The sequence below is a fragment of the Eubalaena glacialis genome, chromosome 4 (genome assembly GCF_028564815.1).
Source record: "Eubalaena glacialis isolate mEubGla1 chromosome 4, mEubGla1.1.hap2.+ XY, whole genome shotgun sequence".
NCBI classification, from domain to species: Eukaryota; Metazoa; Chordata; class Mammalia; order Artiodactyla; family Balaenidae; genus Eubalaena; species Eubalaena glacialis.
This window is the reverse complement of record NC_083719.1, coordinates 302,296-317,560: the sequence shown is the minus strand read 5'-3', so window position 1 is coordinate 317,560 and position 15,265 is coordinate 302,296. Positions and strand designations below refer to the sequence as shown.

At 65.6% G+C, this 15,265-nt stretch overlaps 1 protein-coding gene across 4 annotated transcripts in view; it reads left to right on the top strand.

Moving 5' to 3' along the window:
• SLC9A3 (solute carrier family 9 member A3) overlaps positions 1–13,674 on the top strand; it is a 38,823-nt gene extending 25,149 nt beyond the window's left edge. The window contains exons 2-17 of one of the 4 annotated variants that reach the window (XM_061187622.1): positions 561–863; positions 2,789–2,949; positions 4,358–4,436; positions 5,074–5,251; positions 5,881–6,101; positions 7,236–7,438; positions 7,890–7,979; positions 8,080–8,150; positions 9,126–9,255; positions 10,438–10,553; positions 11,053–11,182; positions 11,430–11,606; positions 11,740–11,812; positions 12,343–12,441; positions 12,741–12,981; positions 13,510–13,674. In XM_061187622.1, the coding sequence (XP_061043605.1) occupies positions 561–863; positions 2,789–2,949; positions 4,358–4,436; positions 5,074–5,251; positions 5,881–6,101; positions 7,236–7,438; positions 7,890–7,979; positions 8,080–8,150; positions 9,126–9,255; positions 10,438–10,553; positions 11,053–11,182; positions 11,430–11,606; positions 11,740–11,812; positions 12,343–12,441; positions 12,741–12,981; positions 13,510–13,513 (2,276 nt within the window). In that variant the 3' untranslated portion in view covers positions 13,514–13,674. Of the gene's footprint in view, positions 1–560; positions 864–2,788; positions 2,950–4,357; positions 4,437–5,073; positions 5,252–5,880; positions 6,102–7,235; positions 7,439–7,889; positions 7,980–8,079; positions 8,151–9,125; positions 9,256–10,437; positions 10,554–11,052; positions 11,183–11,429; positions 11,607–11,739; positions 11,813–12,327; positions 12,442–12,740; positions 13,484–13,509 lie in introns of those variants that run through there. The other 3 variants (XM_061187621.1, XM_061187623.1, XM_061187620.1) reach the window with 3 other exon arrangements.
• Positions 13,675–15,265: the final 1,591 nt, after the last annotated feature.

Here is a 15,265-nt window from a genome sequence, read left to right as displayed (position 1 = left end):
TTGCTGCTGGGGAGCCCTGAGGCCCTGGCCTTACAAGGCTCTCGTCCTGGGCGCTCTGACCCCAGGAGAGCCAGGCAGAGGGGACGGCCAGCATGGGGTCCCTCCACGGAAGATCAAAACACAGCTGGGCTTCAAGCAGGGTGAGGGTGCCGGTCACCAGGTGCAGCACGAGGGATGATGCCGGAGGGGGTCAGTGGGGCCTGGGGGCCTGCAGGCCCTGCACGCTGCCCACCAACCTGGGCCTCCGTCCCCAAGCCACCATGCAGCCCCTCTGGCCTATCACAGGGGGCTCCCTGTGGAGGGGGGCCATTCTCTGAGCAGGAGGCAGGGGGACATCTGAGGAGGGTGTCTTTGGGGCCAGGGGGACTGGCAGGGCCTCCTCTGTGGCCACAGACCCGGATGTTAGGCCTTGTTTCCCGAGTTCATGTCTGTCCTGTGGTGCCAGGCCGGCCCCCTGGCCCTCCCCTCCCCCCCTCCATGGGGGTCCCGGACCCCCCACTGCCCTCCCCTCCCCCATGGGGTCCCGGCCCCCCTGACCCCTCCCCTCCCCTCCCCCGCAGGCTTCCACCTGTCCCACAAGGTCACCAGCGTCGTCCCCGAGAGTGCACTGCTCATCGTGCTGGGCCTGGTGCTGGGTGGCATCGTCTTGGCGGCCGACCACATTGCCTCCTTCTCGCTCACACCCACGGTCTTCTTCTTCTACCTGCTGCCGCCCATCGTGCTGGACGCCGGCTACTTCATGCCCAACCGGCTCTTCTTCGGCAACCTGGGCACCATCCTGCTGTACGCCGTCATCGGCACCGTGTGGAACGCGGCCACCACCGGCCTGTCCCTCTACGGCGTCTTCCGCAGCGGCCTGATGGGTGAGTGGGCACCGCCCCCCAACCAGGGGGCTCATGGAGGGTCCTGGGGGGTCCTCAGGGCGGGCTCCAGGCAGCCTCATTTAAGAAAGCTCAGGACGAAAAACACAGACCTTAAAGGGGGGGTGAGCTTAGGAGTCATCAAGAGATGTCACCAGTGGCCACTTACCCCTCCTGGCTTGTAAGTCATCAATAGCCGGTCCACGCCCGGCCCCAGGCCGAAGCACGTGTCCTGCTTGGGAGTAAGTCTGATCCGACCCGGTCAGGCAGTGGGTGGGGCAGTGGGAACGACCCAGCTGCCGTCCCTACCCCTTGGCAGGGAGATGGGGTCCAGCCTCAGTCCCCCATCTCCAAGAGGCCAGGGAAAGAGGAGGAGGCCCCTCTGGCAGAGGCCGGCATCCGAGTCCCACGATTGTGGAGCCCAGGTAAACCTGCACCTGAGCAGAAGGTTTGGGTGTCATTTCTACTCAAACTGGCAGGGAAAAGCCACGCCAGCTTCTCCTCCGTCACCATGGCATCTGCGTCTCCTGCTCCCTCCCCTGCCGGTGTTTCCTGCCGTTCTGGTTACTAACCTCGGCCCTGGCATACCTCCGAGGCGCACCCCACCCACCTGGGAGCTGGCCATTATCCACCGGGGAAGCTGGAGCAGGTGGGGCCTGAGCTCACCTGAGGCCTCGCACAGATGTGCCGGATTGCACAGCCCTAAACGCAGCCCGTCCCGGGGTGGCTACAGCTGCCCCTATTTGCCTCCGGGGTCTGCAGCTTGAGCTCCTGGCATCGGGGACCACTGGGGGTGGGTGTCGGCACCCCGGGCACCAGTCCATGCTCAGCCTTGGCCTCAGACACTTCCACCAGCTGAACCAGACCCAGGGCCAGGCCGTCTGACTGAAGGAAGAGCATGGCACCCCCCGAGCCCCACGGTGGGGCTCACGACCTACCTTGAAATCGCAGTGACAAGACTATTAAGAAACAGGGACCAAAGGTCCTCTGTCTGGAGGAGTCACCTCGGGACTTTGTCCTCACCCCGTGGGGAGCGTGCACTTCCGCGAGCCCCCGCTGCCGTCCGGCACCACCCCCAGGCCCGGCCGGGAAGCCCACGAAGGCTGGCGTGGGGCCGCACGCGCCTGGCCAGGCCTCCCAGACGCCTGAGTGGCAGGGGCCGTGTGAGTGCGATTAGACTGCTTTCATTGGCGGTGCCTTTAGGTAGTTGGGACAGTCTAAGGCCATCGGGCCACCTCCGGCTCCTGGGCCCAAGGGTAGGTCTTGGGGTTTGGAGCAGGCATTCCTGCTCCTCGAGGGGCCACAGCTGTCTGAGGCCTGTGCTCAGCCCCTGGGACATAGCTGGTCAAGGCTGGGTGTCAGCCAAGGTCACGGAGCAGAGCAGCGCCCAGGGGACACGCAGAGCCGGGGCCCTGCAGCCTGCAGGACAGCGGTGAGTCTCTGCTGCCCGGCGGCCGGGCTCCAGGCTCTGAGGTGTGGCCCAAGGCCAGGGTGCGCCTCCGAGGAAAGGTCACCTGGGGGGGCATCTGGGCACAGCGGCCCAGCACCCAGAAGCTCTGGGCCATAGAGAGGCCCTGCAAGTGGGCAAGGCCATGGCAGAAATGGGGTCCTGGAACACACAGCCTGGCGGCCGTGAGCCCACAGTGCGGTCCTGAGACCTTCCTGGCAGGGCTGGTGGGTGGTGGACTGACCCGCCAGGGAGGAGGGCAGGCTGCCCCCACCCCAGGCTCTCCTGCCTGGGAGGCTGGCCCCGGGCTCTCCTGCCTGGGAGGCTGACCCCCGGGCTCTCCTGCCTGGGAGGCTGGCCCCCGGGCTCTCCTGCCTGGGAGGCTGACCCCCGGGCTCTCCTGCCTGGGAGGCTGACCCCCGGGCTCTCCTGCCTGGGAGGCTGGCCCCGGGCCCTCCCCCATGGCCCACTCATCTTCCAGGAGACCTGAAGGTCGGGCTGCTGGACTTCCTCCTGTTCGGCAGCCTGATCGCCGCCGTGGACCCAGTGGCTGTCCTGGCAGTGTTTGAGGAGGTGCACGTCAACGAGGTGCTGTTCATCATCGTCTTCGGGGAGTCGCTGCTCAACGACGCCGTCACTGTGGTGAGAACACGGGGGGAGGCACCTGCCTCTCGGGGCCACTGCGCTCGCCCCGCCAGCGCCTCTGCCGGGCTGTCCTGCTCCAGGGCCGCCTGACTCAGAATGACCGGCGGCTCTGGTCAGAGTGTCATGGTTCTTAGAGCCCACTTCACACCTTCGCAGTTAGCGACGTCACTGCTGAAATCCCACGAGCACTGTTCCCAGCTTTGGGTCCCGGCCGGGGCCCCCGTTCCCAACTGTGGAATCGGTGGATGATCACAGTCTCACGGGAACCACGGAGGGGAATCAGCTGCGCTGCCGGGTGCCCACGACCCTGGCGGCCGGCAGGGGCCCGCGTCAGTTCCGTGCGGGGGGGACAGAAGGTGCAGGCAACGGGAGGCGGCTGTGACTGGACGTCGGCATCTCCCCCGACACCGGGCCGCGGGCTCCGGGGCAGTGAGGTCCCGGGCGGGGGCAGCGCAGAGCCGCCTTCCTTCCCCGCATCAGCCGGCGGTGCGTCTGGGCACCTGCCCGCTGGCGCCCGGCCCGCGGATTCGCAGACGCAGCAGACGTGCAGTCTCCTCTTTGCTCTAAAAGCCCCACGCTTTCGTGTCTCGTAGAAGCGGGAACTTCTGCCCGAGCCAGGGAGCTCTTCACTTGACCCCTCTGTGAGGCTCATCTCCCCAGGACCCCCGTTCCCGTAAAGAAGCGGGGCGGCTGTGGTCTGGTCCCGTGACCTTCACGGCTGCGCCGCGCCCGCAGTCCCTGTGTATCGGCACTGCGTGGGTTTCCTTCCGTTAACACAGCTTTGCAACCCGCCCCTTGAGGGCCCTCTCCCCCGCTGGAGAGCACAGACTTGGGAGCACAGAGACAGGTTTCTTCCCAAGGGGCCTGCAGCCCACCCCGGGCTGCCCCTTGGGCCCCTGCCCCGGACGTGGAGCCACTGCATCGTTTAGGAGCTCAGAGAACACAGCAGCGCCCACTCCCGAGGCCGAGCATGAGGTGCTGGGCGTTTGTCTCAGCGTCTTGGTGGGATAAGGTTCACATGTCAACAGGCAAAGATGCCCCGGGTGCCTCCTCACAGTCAGGGCCCAACATGGCAGCAAAGTCGCTCAAGATGAAACTCTGGGTTTGTCCTGGGAAATGACGTTGAGGATTGTCACTGTGGGCTGGCTTCGTGGTCGCCCTGCTTAGCCGACGGTGGGAAAGGCCAGGTTTTCTCTGAAGGTTCTCACTCCTCCCAGGCTGCTCTCCTGCCCCCAGTCCCCACACTGCTGCCGGGACGATTTCCTCCCGGGGGTTTTCGGTTTCCGTTCACACGGCTGCCACAGTCCCCTCACTCAGCTCAAGTTCCACAGGGCCTGGGGCCCGAGGCAGGGAGGGGTCAGCGCTGACCGAGGGCTGATGGTGTCCCGTCTACCTGTCCCCGTAGGTCCTGTACAACGTGTTTGAATCTTTCGTGACGCTGGGTGGTGACAAGGTGACTGGTGTGGACTGCGCGAAAGGAATAGGTGGGTGACTGGCGGGGCCGCGCATCAGGGGAGAGCTGGGGCCGGTCTCTTCTCCACAACATGGGCCCCACAGGGCGGTGTCTGGGACGGCCTGGGACCCACAGCCCGGGTAGGAAAAGGCGTTTCCACTTCCAAGTCTCGGCCACAGGGCCCTCCCTCCCCCTCGTGTTTCACTAACGCGATTTGATCAGGCCCCAGGCACCCTGGGCGGCAAGGGTCATCGCCCCATCAGGCCCACGAGGAGGACGTGGATCCCGTATCCTGGGGGTCCTGGGCATTTCTCTGGGCAGGGACAGTGACAGCTGGCTGTCCCTGGGGGCCCAGGACCCAGTCCTTGCTGCCAGCGCTCCGCCCAAGGGCCGCTGGTCTCAGTGCTGCCTCCACGGGGGGGCGGCCGGGCCTCCCTCGGGCGCAGGGCTGTCCCCTCCCCAGCTGTCCCTGTGGAGGCTGGAGCCGACACCCGGCCTGTCTCTGTCCTCCGAGAGAATCAGCTTCTTGTTTGCTGAGCTGCTGGTGCCTCGTGGGGTCAGCGGGAGACCTCGACGAGGAATGGCCCGGAAGGCCGGCGGCCAGCTCGCCCACGCCGCGGCCACAAAGGGCCATTCAGGGGCCAGCGCCGGCGTCCTTGCCCTTGCAGTGTCCTTCTTCGTGGTGAGCCTGGGGGGCACGCTGGTGGGGGTCGTCTTCGCCTTCCTGCTCTCGCTGGTGACGCGCTTCACCAAGCACGTGCGCATCATCGAGCCCGGCTTCGTGTTCGTCCTCTCCTACCTGTCCTACCTCACGTCGGAGATGCTGTCCCTGTCGGCCATCCTGGCGTGAGTCCCCCTTGCTGGTGGGCCACAGCCTCGGGGTCCTGGGCCTTGGGGGGTGGGGTGGCTGCAGGCCGGTCACGCCACCTGGCCCCCACGTGCCAGGCGGACCCGCCCAGGGGAGGGGTGGCCCGTCTCCCGCCTGGTCTGCCTGGCCCACTTCCCCACGCTGAGTGGGAATTCACTGTGGGCGCAAAGAATTTGGTCTATTCAGTCTCTTCGATAAGGAGTTGGCGTTCTCACAGAACCGTCCAGGGGCCGCAGCGCCTGCTCTGAGCAGGGGGAGGGTCCGCACGCAGCCCCTCCCGGGGCTCTGAGTCTCAGAGCCGCCCCGCTGCGGGGTGTGGACAGACACCGAGGCGGCCCACGCCCCCGCTGGAGTGCGGGGCCCAGGCCTCCAGAGGCCCGTAAACAGTGTCGGGGCGCGGGGGCCGACACGCCCGGCACGGGGTACCGAGTCCTTCGGAGCAGCGCTGTGCTCACGAAGAGGAGGGCTGACCAGTGGGGCGGACGTTTATCTGGGACGCAGAGGCCCTGAGGTGCCGCCTGCCCGGAGACGGGCCCTTAGCCCCACGGGGTCCGGTGGGAGCTGAGCCTCGGCCCGAGACCTCACGGTGGGCCGACCCGTCCCTCAGCATCACCTTCTGCGGCATCTGCTGTCAGAAGTACGTGAAGGCCAACATCTCGGAGCAGTCCGCCACCACGGTGCGCTACACGATGAAGATGCTGGCCAGCGGGGCCGAGACCATCATCTTCATGTTCCTGGGCATCTCGGCCGTGGACCCTCTCATCTGGAAGTGGAACACAGCCTTCGTGCTTCTGACACTGGTCTTCATCTCTGTGTACCGGGCCATTGGTGAGGGTGTGGGGGGCATGGGGGGCAGTGGAGGGAAGATGGGGACAAGGGGGGGATGGGAGGAGGATGGGGGATAAGGGAGAGGATGGAGGATGGGAGGTGATGGGGAGATGGGGGAGGGGGACATGATGGGGGATGGTGGGGAGGATGGGAGGAGGATGGGGGATGAGGGGGAGGATGGGGGGATGGGAGGTGATAGGGATGGGAGGAGGATGGGGGATGGGAGGAGGATGGGGGATGGGAGGTGATGGGGGGATGGGGACATGATGGGGGGATGGTGGGGAGGATGGGAGGATGATGGCAGGATGAGGGGACACAGTCGGGCAACAGCAGGGATTGGTTGCAGGGAGTCTGTGGAACCAGGGACATGCATTTGCCCCCAGCCCCCAGCCCCATAGCCCAGTGAATGGCAGGTTCAAGAGACCCTGTGGAGCCTCAGGCTGGCCTGGCCACTGGTCCTCCTCAGTGAAGGGACAGGCCTTCTCACAACCTTGTAGCCTCACGACTGAAATAGGACAACCTAGAGGTCAGAGTGGAAGGTTCCAGAACCCAGGGGAACCCACGTGGCTTCCCACTGACTCACTCTGGATGTGGCCACTCGGGGACAGCATCAGTCACCATGGCACGTGAGAGGCAGGAGCCCTTGCTGCCCTCACCCAGCTCAGGTCCCTGGTCCCTGGTGTGCGGCTCTGACCCAGGGCCAGGGAGGGGAGGAGACGAGAGCCGGTCCAGGTGGCCCCCACCCACTCTGCCCACAGTCACTGAACTGAGGGCTCCAGGGAGCAGATGCTCCACAGACAGGTGGCATCAGGTCCTGGAGCTGCTGGGCAGTTACACCCGTGGTCACAGTGAGACCTGAGAACTTCCAGAGCTGCTGGGAGCAGAGCTGCGGGGTGTGCGGAGGTTGGCCGGTGGCCCAGAGGGCAGGGGCCTGGGTCTAAAGTGGACAAAGGGACTTGGCGGGAGGGGGCTACAGGGTGGAGTTTCCTGGTCCCACGTGCAGAATGCGGCTGTTGGAGGAGGGGGTTTCCCACCGTGGCCCCTCCTGCACTGCGGCTGCAAGGAGGGCCTTGGCAGGGATGGAAGGGCTGCATCCCCCTCCCAGAATTGCTGAGCGCACACTGGACCCTGCAGGTGTCGTCCTGCAGACCTGGATTCTGAACCGGTACCGGATGGTGCAGCTGGAGATCATAGACCAGGTGGTCATGTCCTACGGTGGCCTTCGCGGGGCCGTGGCTTATGCCCTGGTGGTCCTTCTGGACGAGAACAAGGTCAAGGAGAAGAACCTGTTCGTCAGCACCACCATCATCGTCATCTTTTTCACTGTCATCTTCCAGGTACTGTGCCCTCCCCTCCCATAGTGGGCGGGACCCACTCTCACAGGCTCCAGGCCCAGTTGGGTTTGATAATTTTAGTAACTAGGAGCAGTTTTGTAGGTTTTCATGTGGCCCCACTGGGGATGCAGCACGACTTGGCCTAAAAACGTCCTTCCTCGGTTGTTGCTGGTTAGCGAAACCCCAGTTAATATTTCATTGACCAGACACGCCCGGGAAGGGCCCCACTTCGCCTTGCTTTTGGCTAATCTAAGGAGCCGGCCAGGGGCCTCCGAGGGTGTCCGGTGACCCGCAGGTGGCAGGGGCTCCTTCCCGCCGGGAGGTGGGCACAGACCACCTGGAGCCTGGCTAAGGGGCGGCTCCTTCCTCCCCATGCGGGTGTGGGTGGGTTCTGGCTTGGTGGGCCACAGTGGGGCCTGCTCCAGCCTCAGGGCCCGGGTGCCCTGTCTTCTAGGGCCTGACCATCAAGCCCCTGGTGCAGTGGCTGAAGGTGAAGAGAAGTGAACAGCGAGACCCCAAGCTCAACGAGAAGCTGCACGGCCGGGTAGGGGGAGTGGGGAGAGGAGAGGAGAGGAGGAGGGAGGGGGAGAGGGAGGGACGGGTCTGTCCAGGTGATGCTGACCCACTTGCCTTTCCTCCCAAAGGCTTTTGACCACATCCTCTCAGCCATCGAGGACATATCAGGGCAAATTGGACACAATTATCTCAGAGATAAGTAAGTGGCTGGAGTGGCCCCTGACCGAAGTGAAATAGGAAAATTCAGAGGCACGTTTGTCTCGGCTGTTAGTCCCCCTCCTCCTTTAACTGATGACCGCGGGACCCCCAGGCTATAGAAGGAATCTCTGGCATCACCATAAACCTAACCCCACAAAGCCCTAGTGACCTAAGAATACTGCCCTCAAAGGAGCCAGAAGCCACTTGCCCACTTGTCTGGGTCCCCCCTCCTCCCCCTCCTGCCCCTTCTCCCGCTGGAGCTCCCTCCTCTCCCAAAGCCCACTTCTCCTCCTAGAATCCCTCTCCTTCTTTTCCTGGGAACCCCCTTCCCTCCTTTAGATCCCCTCCTCCCCCTGGGCACCCCTGTCCCCCCATGTCCACTGTGCCCATTCAAGTCTGGCCCAGCCACCTCCTTTTCTGACCCAAATAACCCAAATATTCGATTTGTGTTGGAGTTAAAGTCTCCTCGGCAGGCTAGTTCTCTAAGTGTGAGAGCTCAGGTGGCTTCTCCCAGCCTACCACTGGTGCAGGTAAAATGCACCCAGGTCACTGTAGCCAGAGACCCAGGCCCCGCCCCTGCCGGCCCACCCCGCCCTCCACCCATCTTTCTGGAGGGTTAGGCAGTCACAGGAAAACTGCTTGCAACATCGCATTAGAGAAGGTGTAATCCCACTTTTACGCACACGCTAATGACCAATGCCGTGACAGGAAGGCAGGAGCAACGCACACGACTGTGAGGCAGGCGTTAGGTGGCAGCATGGAGGCTTACATCTTTTCTTTCAAAGCTCGCCTGTGTGGTTGTCACAGGAAATGGAAATCAAGGTGTCCTGTCCCAGCAGCCAAACACTGTGTCCATCCCGAGTCTGGATGGTGGGAGGGGGACCCCTGCTACCCACAAATGCCACCAGCGTTCCTCTGTCCTGGGGCCTCACCCAGGCCCTGCCGAGCCCTGACAGCTATTGGTTTGACCCCCCAGGTGGTCCAATTTTGATAGGAAATTCCTCAGCAAAATCCTTATGAGAAGGTCAGCTCAAAAGTCACGAGATCGGATTCTGAATGTTTTCCACGAGCTCAACTTGAAGGATGCCATCAGCTACGTGGCCGAGGTACCAGACATCTCGTCTGCTCTTTTTGTTGGAGTCGGGGTTGAAGCAAGACAGACACAGATGTGGACAGCTGCTGGGGTCCACACAGTGGGCCTCAGGGTCCTGCACCCCGAGGCCCCGGGGTGGGGTTGGGGGCAGCTGGCGGGCGACACACGGTCTTCTCGATGCCTTAGCCGCGAGTTCACCTGAGCTCCCAGGTCCTCAGGCACTCCCGAGAATGGGTTATGTCACAGCCCCCAGTCTGTGGCGCTGGTGGGTCTGAGATCGCAAACCCCAAAATGCACAAGCTCCAGGCTCCAGCAGGGGCGAGGCCAGGGGATGGAAGCTACTGGAAGGACTGTCGTCTGCACCTTCCACCCTGGCTGAGAAAGTGCAGCGCACGAATCCCGACCCCTGTGACTGTGATGCCTCCGAGGCCTCGCAGCCTGAACGGGGCTGGGAAGGTGGGAGGTGTTCTCCTGGTGGTGTCCCCCTCTGCTGGCTGCACCCTCTCTCCTGGGGGCCCTCTGCGGCCCCCAGTCCCCACGAGGTAACACAGGCTCCCAGCAGGGCGCCAGCCTCCCCTCCACCCGCTGCTGCCACGTCGGTGCCTGGGACCCAGGCCTGTGGGCGCCTCCCTGCTCAGACCAGACAGGGGGTGGCATGTCCACCGGGCTGTGCCTGTGAGCGCGGCCTCGGGCAGGCCCGCCCGCAGCATCCGCTCTGCCGTGGCGGGTTGGCCCCCGCCCGGCCACCCTTCCCAGCTCCACCCCCCTCTCCTAGGGCAGCCCAGCACACAGTGCCGCATCCCGCTGGGCAGTGGGACTGCCGTTCTCCCAGGGCTCTGCTCTGTGTGGTTTTAATCTGATTCTGGAGGCCTGGGGGTGCCCTTCTGGGGTAAACGAGGGCAGCTGGTCTGGAGCCCCAGTGGGGACAGGGCCACCTTCCCAATCCCGTGGGGATTCGTAGTGTCTTCCCGACACTCCCCGAGGTGCACCAAGGTGCCGTGTCCTTCGCACAATCGTCTGCGAGCCATCTAGCTCCAGCACGGCCTCCACCACGGCTTCCAGGGTCTCGGCTCTCCCGTGGCTGCAAGGTGCCTGGGGGCCAGCGCACAGCACCTCGCAGCGGCTGGGGCCCTCTGGCCCCACCCGGCTCTCTGCAGCCAGGCCGCGGGTGCTGATGAGGCTGCCACCTCCGCAGGGAGAGCGCCGCGGGTCCCTGGCCTTCATCCGCTCCCCCAGCACGGACAACATGGTCAACGTGGACTTCAGCACCCCGCGCCCCTCGACCGTGGAGGCCTCCGTCTCCTACCTGCTGTACGTGCCCCAGGGCTGCCACGGGCCAGGCTCTCCCCGGGCCCCGCGACCAAGCCGCAGGCACCAGCAGTGGGCACGCTGGGGCTCCCGGCACGGAGCGGAGGGGGCGTGGGAACGGGGCCAGAGCCCCCGCCCCAGATTCCCCCGTAGTGTCAGTCGGTGCTGGTGTCTGCACTGATGCAGAGGCAGCAAGGCAGGGCCGGGCGGCAGATTTAAGGCCGGAGGCCTCATTGGGAGTGCCCCTTCCCCCCGCCAGGAAAGACAGGGCCGCCGGTCCTGGATTTCAGGCCTCCGGCCTCTGCTCGGCCGGGTTGCTTGACTGGGGCTTGCGGTCAGCTCAGGGCTACTCTGGACATCACCCGCCGGCAGCCATGTGCCGGGGAGAAGCCCGGGGCTTTGGAGGGGCGGGTGCACTGCTAGGAGGCCGAGAAGCCCTAGGGGGGACGGCCCCCAGGCCCCAGGGTGCGTCGCAGCGTGCGCTCACCGAGGCCCCGCACAGGAGGGAGAACGCCAGCGCCGTGCGCCTGGACATGCAGTCCCTGGAGCAGAGGCGACAGAGCATCCGCGACACGGAGGACATGGTCACTCACCACACGCTGCAGCAGTACCTGTACAAGCCCCGGCAGGAGGTGGGCGTGCCCGGACCCCTCCCGCCAGAGCCGAGGGCGGGGCAGCATTCTCGCCCCCCTCGCCCCGCCCCGGACAGGGCGGGTCCTTACTTAGCGCAGGACGGCTCCAGCAGGCCGGGGGGGGGGGGGGGGGGGGGGCGGGGGCCGGGGGGGGGGGGGGGGCGGGGGCCGGGGGAGGGGCGGGGCTCGGTCCCCAGGCTCACGTCCGGGCGCAGCCGTGACTGTCCTGCCCCCCCTCCTCCCCCAGTACAAACATCTCTACAGTCGACACGAGCTAACCGCGGACGAGGACGAGAAGCAGGACAAGGAGATCTTCCACCGGACCATGCGGAAACGCCTGGAGTCCTTCAAGTCGGCCAAGCTGGGCGTCAACCCGCACAAGAAGGCCGCGAAGCTGCTCAAGAGGGAGCGTGTCCAGAAGCGGGTGAGAGGGCCACGCCTGGGCTGAGCCTCACCGAGGGGGGTGCCCTGGCGGCAGGGCCGGGGGTCTCCCCGGGGGGTGGACAGGCGGATCGGGCACGCCCCAGAGCTGTGAGCAGTTCCCTTCTGTTTCTCAGAGGAACAGCAGCATTCCCAACGGGAAACTGCCGATGGTGAGCCCCCTGCACGACTTCACCATTACGGAGAAAGGTACGGCTGGGCCGCGGCAGAATCGCTGGTCAGCATCGCTGGTCAGTGGGAACTCAGGAACGCGCCAGGGGCAGGCGGGTGCAGAGGGCTGTCCTTCCAGGGAGACCCTTCCCCTCGGCACCCAGGACCCTCCTGCACAGGCTGCTGCCCTGCTTTTCCCGCTGCAGCTGCTCTGGTGGGCAGTGCCCTGGAGCTGGGCTCCGCATCCCCTTCCCCTGTGGCCACGTGGTCCCAGCCCCTCCCTTCCAGCTTGCCCCCCTCCTCAGAACGGCCAAGTGTGGCCGGGGAGGGGGAGCAGCGGGAACCCCCGGTGTGGTTCCCTTTGCCCAGCCCCGTGCTGGTGCGACCACGAGGGCACCGCCGTCCATGAGCTGCCCAGAGGCTGCTGGGTGCGGTGGAGGCAACGCCAGCACTTGGGCACGGCAGGCTGGCCCAGGGCGCTGGTCAAGAGCGTGGGACGAGGTCGTCTGCGCCTCCAGCCTGTTCCCCTCATGCTGCCCCTTCCCTGCCACCAGATTTGGAACTTCCAGACCCTGAGGAAGCCCCCAGCTATGATGCCGAGGAGATGAGTGGGGGGATCGAGTTCCTGGCGAACATCACGCAGGACACAGCGACAGACTCCCCCTCAGGTGAGGGGACGGCCCTCTGCTACCCCAGAAACGATCACGGGCGGGAGGACTGGGCAGTCGAGCGCTGGGTCCACGTGGCTGCACAGTTGTGGGCAGCAGGCCGAGGCTCTGCTCTGCAAGAAGGGAGAGCGAGAGCCGGTGGAGGGCCTGAGACCCCAAAGGCCCGGGACCCTGACCTTCCAGGTGACCTTCCAGGTTGCGGCCGCCGGACGAGCTGGTGTCTGACCCCAGGGCAGCTCCCTCCCTCTCTGCCCTCGGGCGTGCCTGGGGAGCTGATGAGCCGCTGCCCTTTCTCCTAGGAATTGACAACCCCGTGTTTTCCCCGGACGAGGACCCCGGCATCCTCTCTGCGGTGCCACCCTGGCTGTCTCCTGGGGAGACGGTGGTGCCCTCCCAGAGGGCCCGCGTGCAGATCCCCCACTCTCCCAGCAACTTCCACCGCCTGGCACCCTTCCGCCTCAGCGGCAAGTCCGTGGACTCCTTCCTGCTGGCCGACGGCCCCGAGGAGCAGACCCACGCCCCGCCCGAGTCCACACACATGTAACTGGCCCCTCTAACCCCGCCTCTCTGCTCCTCTCGCAGCGCCCGCCTCCTCCCGCCTGGACCTGAGCTTCTGCACACTCTCTCCGGCAGCTGCCTGCCTCCTTCTAAGCCTGTTCTCACAAGCCTCTTGTTCCAGCGCACGTTTCTTAAAAGACCCATCTGACTTCCTGCTTCTCCAACCGAGCGGGGTGGGGGATCACCGCTGTCGAAGGACGTGACTGTTTTAGGCTGTCGGTTAGGAGAACGTGAGCTCAGAGGGGGCGGGGCACAGGGAAGCGGAAGGTGCTTTTCTCCCTGAAGGCCCGCGGCCCTGGAAAGCCCACTGACAGAAGTGAGTCCAGGAGAGACCCTCACACCGAGGGCAGTGCAGGGGGGCTCCCCGAGGGCCGGCGCCTCTGCGGCAGTCTTCTTCCCGCGGCTTCGCCTCCGGGCCTCGCACCCTCCTCGGGCCTGGGGTGTGGTCCCCGGTCCCGCCTGGGCGGGGGGTGCCGCGCTGCCGCGCGCTCACGCCGGCTTCTCCCGCAGGTGACACCGGCTCCGACGCGCCGCTGACCGGACGCTCGTCCCCGCGCGTGGCCCCGCCCGCCGCCGAGAAGCCCCTCCGCGTGCGCGCCGCGAGCCCGGCCCCGCCCAGCCCCGCGAACGCCCCGCCCACTGCGCCGCCCGACCCCGATACGGGAGCCGGGCCTGCTCCGGGGGCGGGGCCAGAGCGCCGCGGGCTACCTGGCGCGCACGCGCGGTCGGCGGCGGCGCGCCGCGTGCATAGCCGGCGCTCTTTCCAGCGGCCCCGCGCGCGCCGCCGCCCTGCGTTGCTCAAGCTGTCTTCGCTGCAGCCGTCGTGCCACGCGCCGCCGCACGCGCTGGAGCAGGAGGAGACGCCGCTGTGATGGCCGCCCACCAGGGGTCTGCACGCACGACCTCGTCCCCCGGGGGTGTGCAGCACGGCCGCGCCCCCCTGGGGTCTCCACTCCCCCCATGGCCGCGCCCCTCGGGGGGTCTCCGACCCCATCACGGCGGCTTTCCCGGGATCTGCACCCATTACCTCGCCCCAGGCGATAACCTCGACCCTCACGACCTCGCCTTCCAGGGGTCTCTACCCCCGCCATAGCCGCCCATCCGGGGGTCTGCTCCTATGGCCGTGTTCACCTGGGGCCGTGCCCTCCATGGGCTCACTCCCAAGGGGTCTTCCGGTCGCCTGGAGTAGCCCTGGACGCTCACCCATCCACTCGGGTGCTGGGGTGGGCAGGAGCTGGACTCCCCGGGGACCAGCTGTGCAGCAAGGCCTGAACCTCGTCACTGCATGGGGTTCCTGGGGAGAGGCCGCTGCGGGCCAGGAAGTGGGCCGTGAGCCGCCTCCGCCTTCTGGGAGGCCTGGGCGGGTGCCCTTGCCGGGAGACTCCATTGTGGGCCCTCTGTCCCCTGTCCTGGATTTGAACTGAGCCGGCACTTATGTGTTACTGTTTCCACAGTCACCCCTGACTCAGGGACAGTCTGTGCTTGAGTTCTTGCCACCGGTGTCCATTCTCATCACAGCTGGGGAAACTGAGACCCAAACCAGATGAGATTTGCCCACTGTGATACCCACCCAAGACTCCAGGCCAGGCTGGCCTCTCCCAAAGCCCCCAGGCTTCTCACCTTGGGGCAGCCCCGACTCCAGGGTGGGATGCGGGATATCTTCGTGTCCACTCACCAGGTCTTTGAACCACCTGTCACCTTAGGGACTGTAGGTACAGCCGCAGAAACATTCTTCGTTTGCTCATCCTTTTTGTGCTGAGATTCTCAGAGCCCAGCCCTCGCCCCGCAGACACCCCAGTCTCAGTACGGTGGCTTCTGGGTCTGTAGGCTGATGTGCGGATCTGCTCACCACGTGAGCCGCTCACTCAGCCGTCACCAGGACAGGAGTGACACACGGTTTGCAGTACTTGTGCCCACACTCGCAGCCACTTTGACCCACTCTGTGAGCACAAAAGCCAGCCATTGTCTGACCCACAGACCAAGGCACATGCTCCGTCCACTCACTGGAGTGGTTCATCCAGAGCAGGCTGGCCAGTCCAGACTCCACAGCCCAGCCAGCCCGGCATCTCCAGCTGCCTTAACAACTCCCCTGGACCGCTGGACCCAGATCTGATTCCCGGCTGCAGGGCCAGAGGCTGAGCCGGGGAGAGCAGCTCTGGACAGCCACTCGACACAGTAGACAGTAAACCTGCAGGTGGCCAACCTCTCCTGGGCCGGCTCTGCAGCCAGTGTTTTCTGGGATTGGGAGGCAGGCTCTCTGTGACTG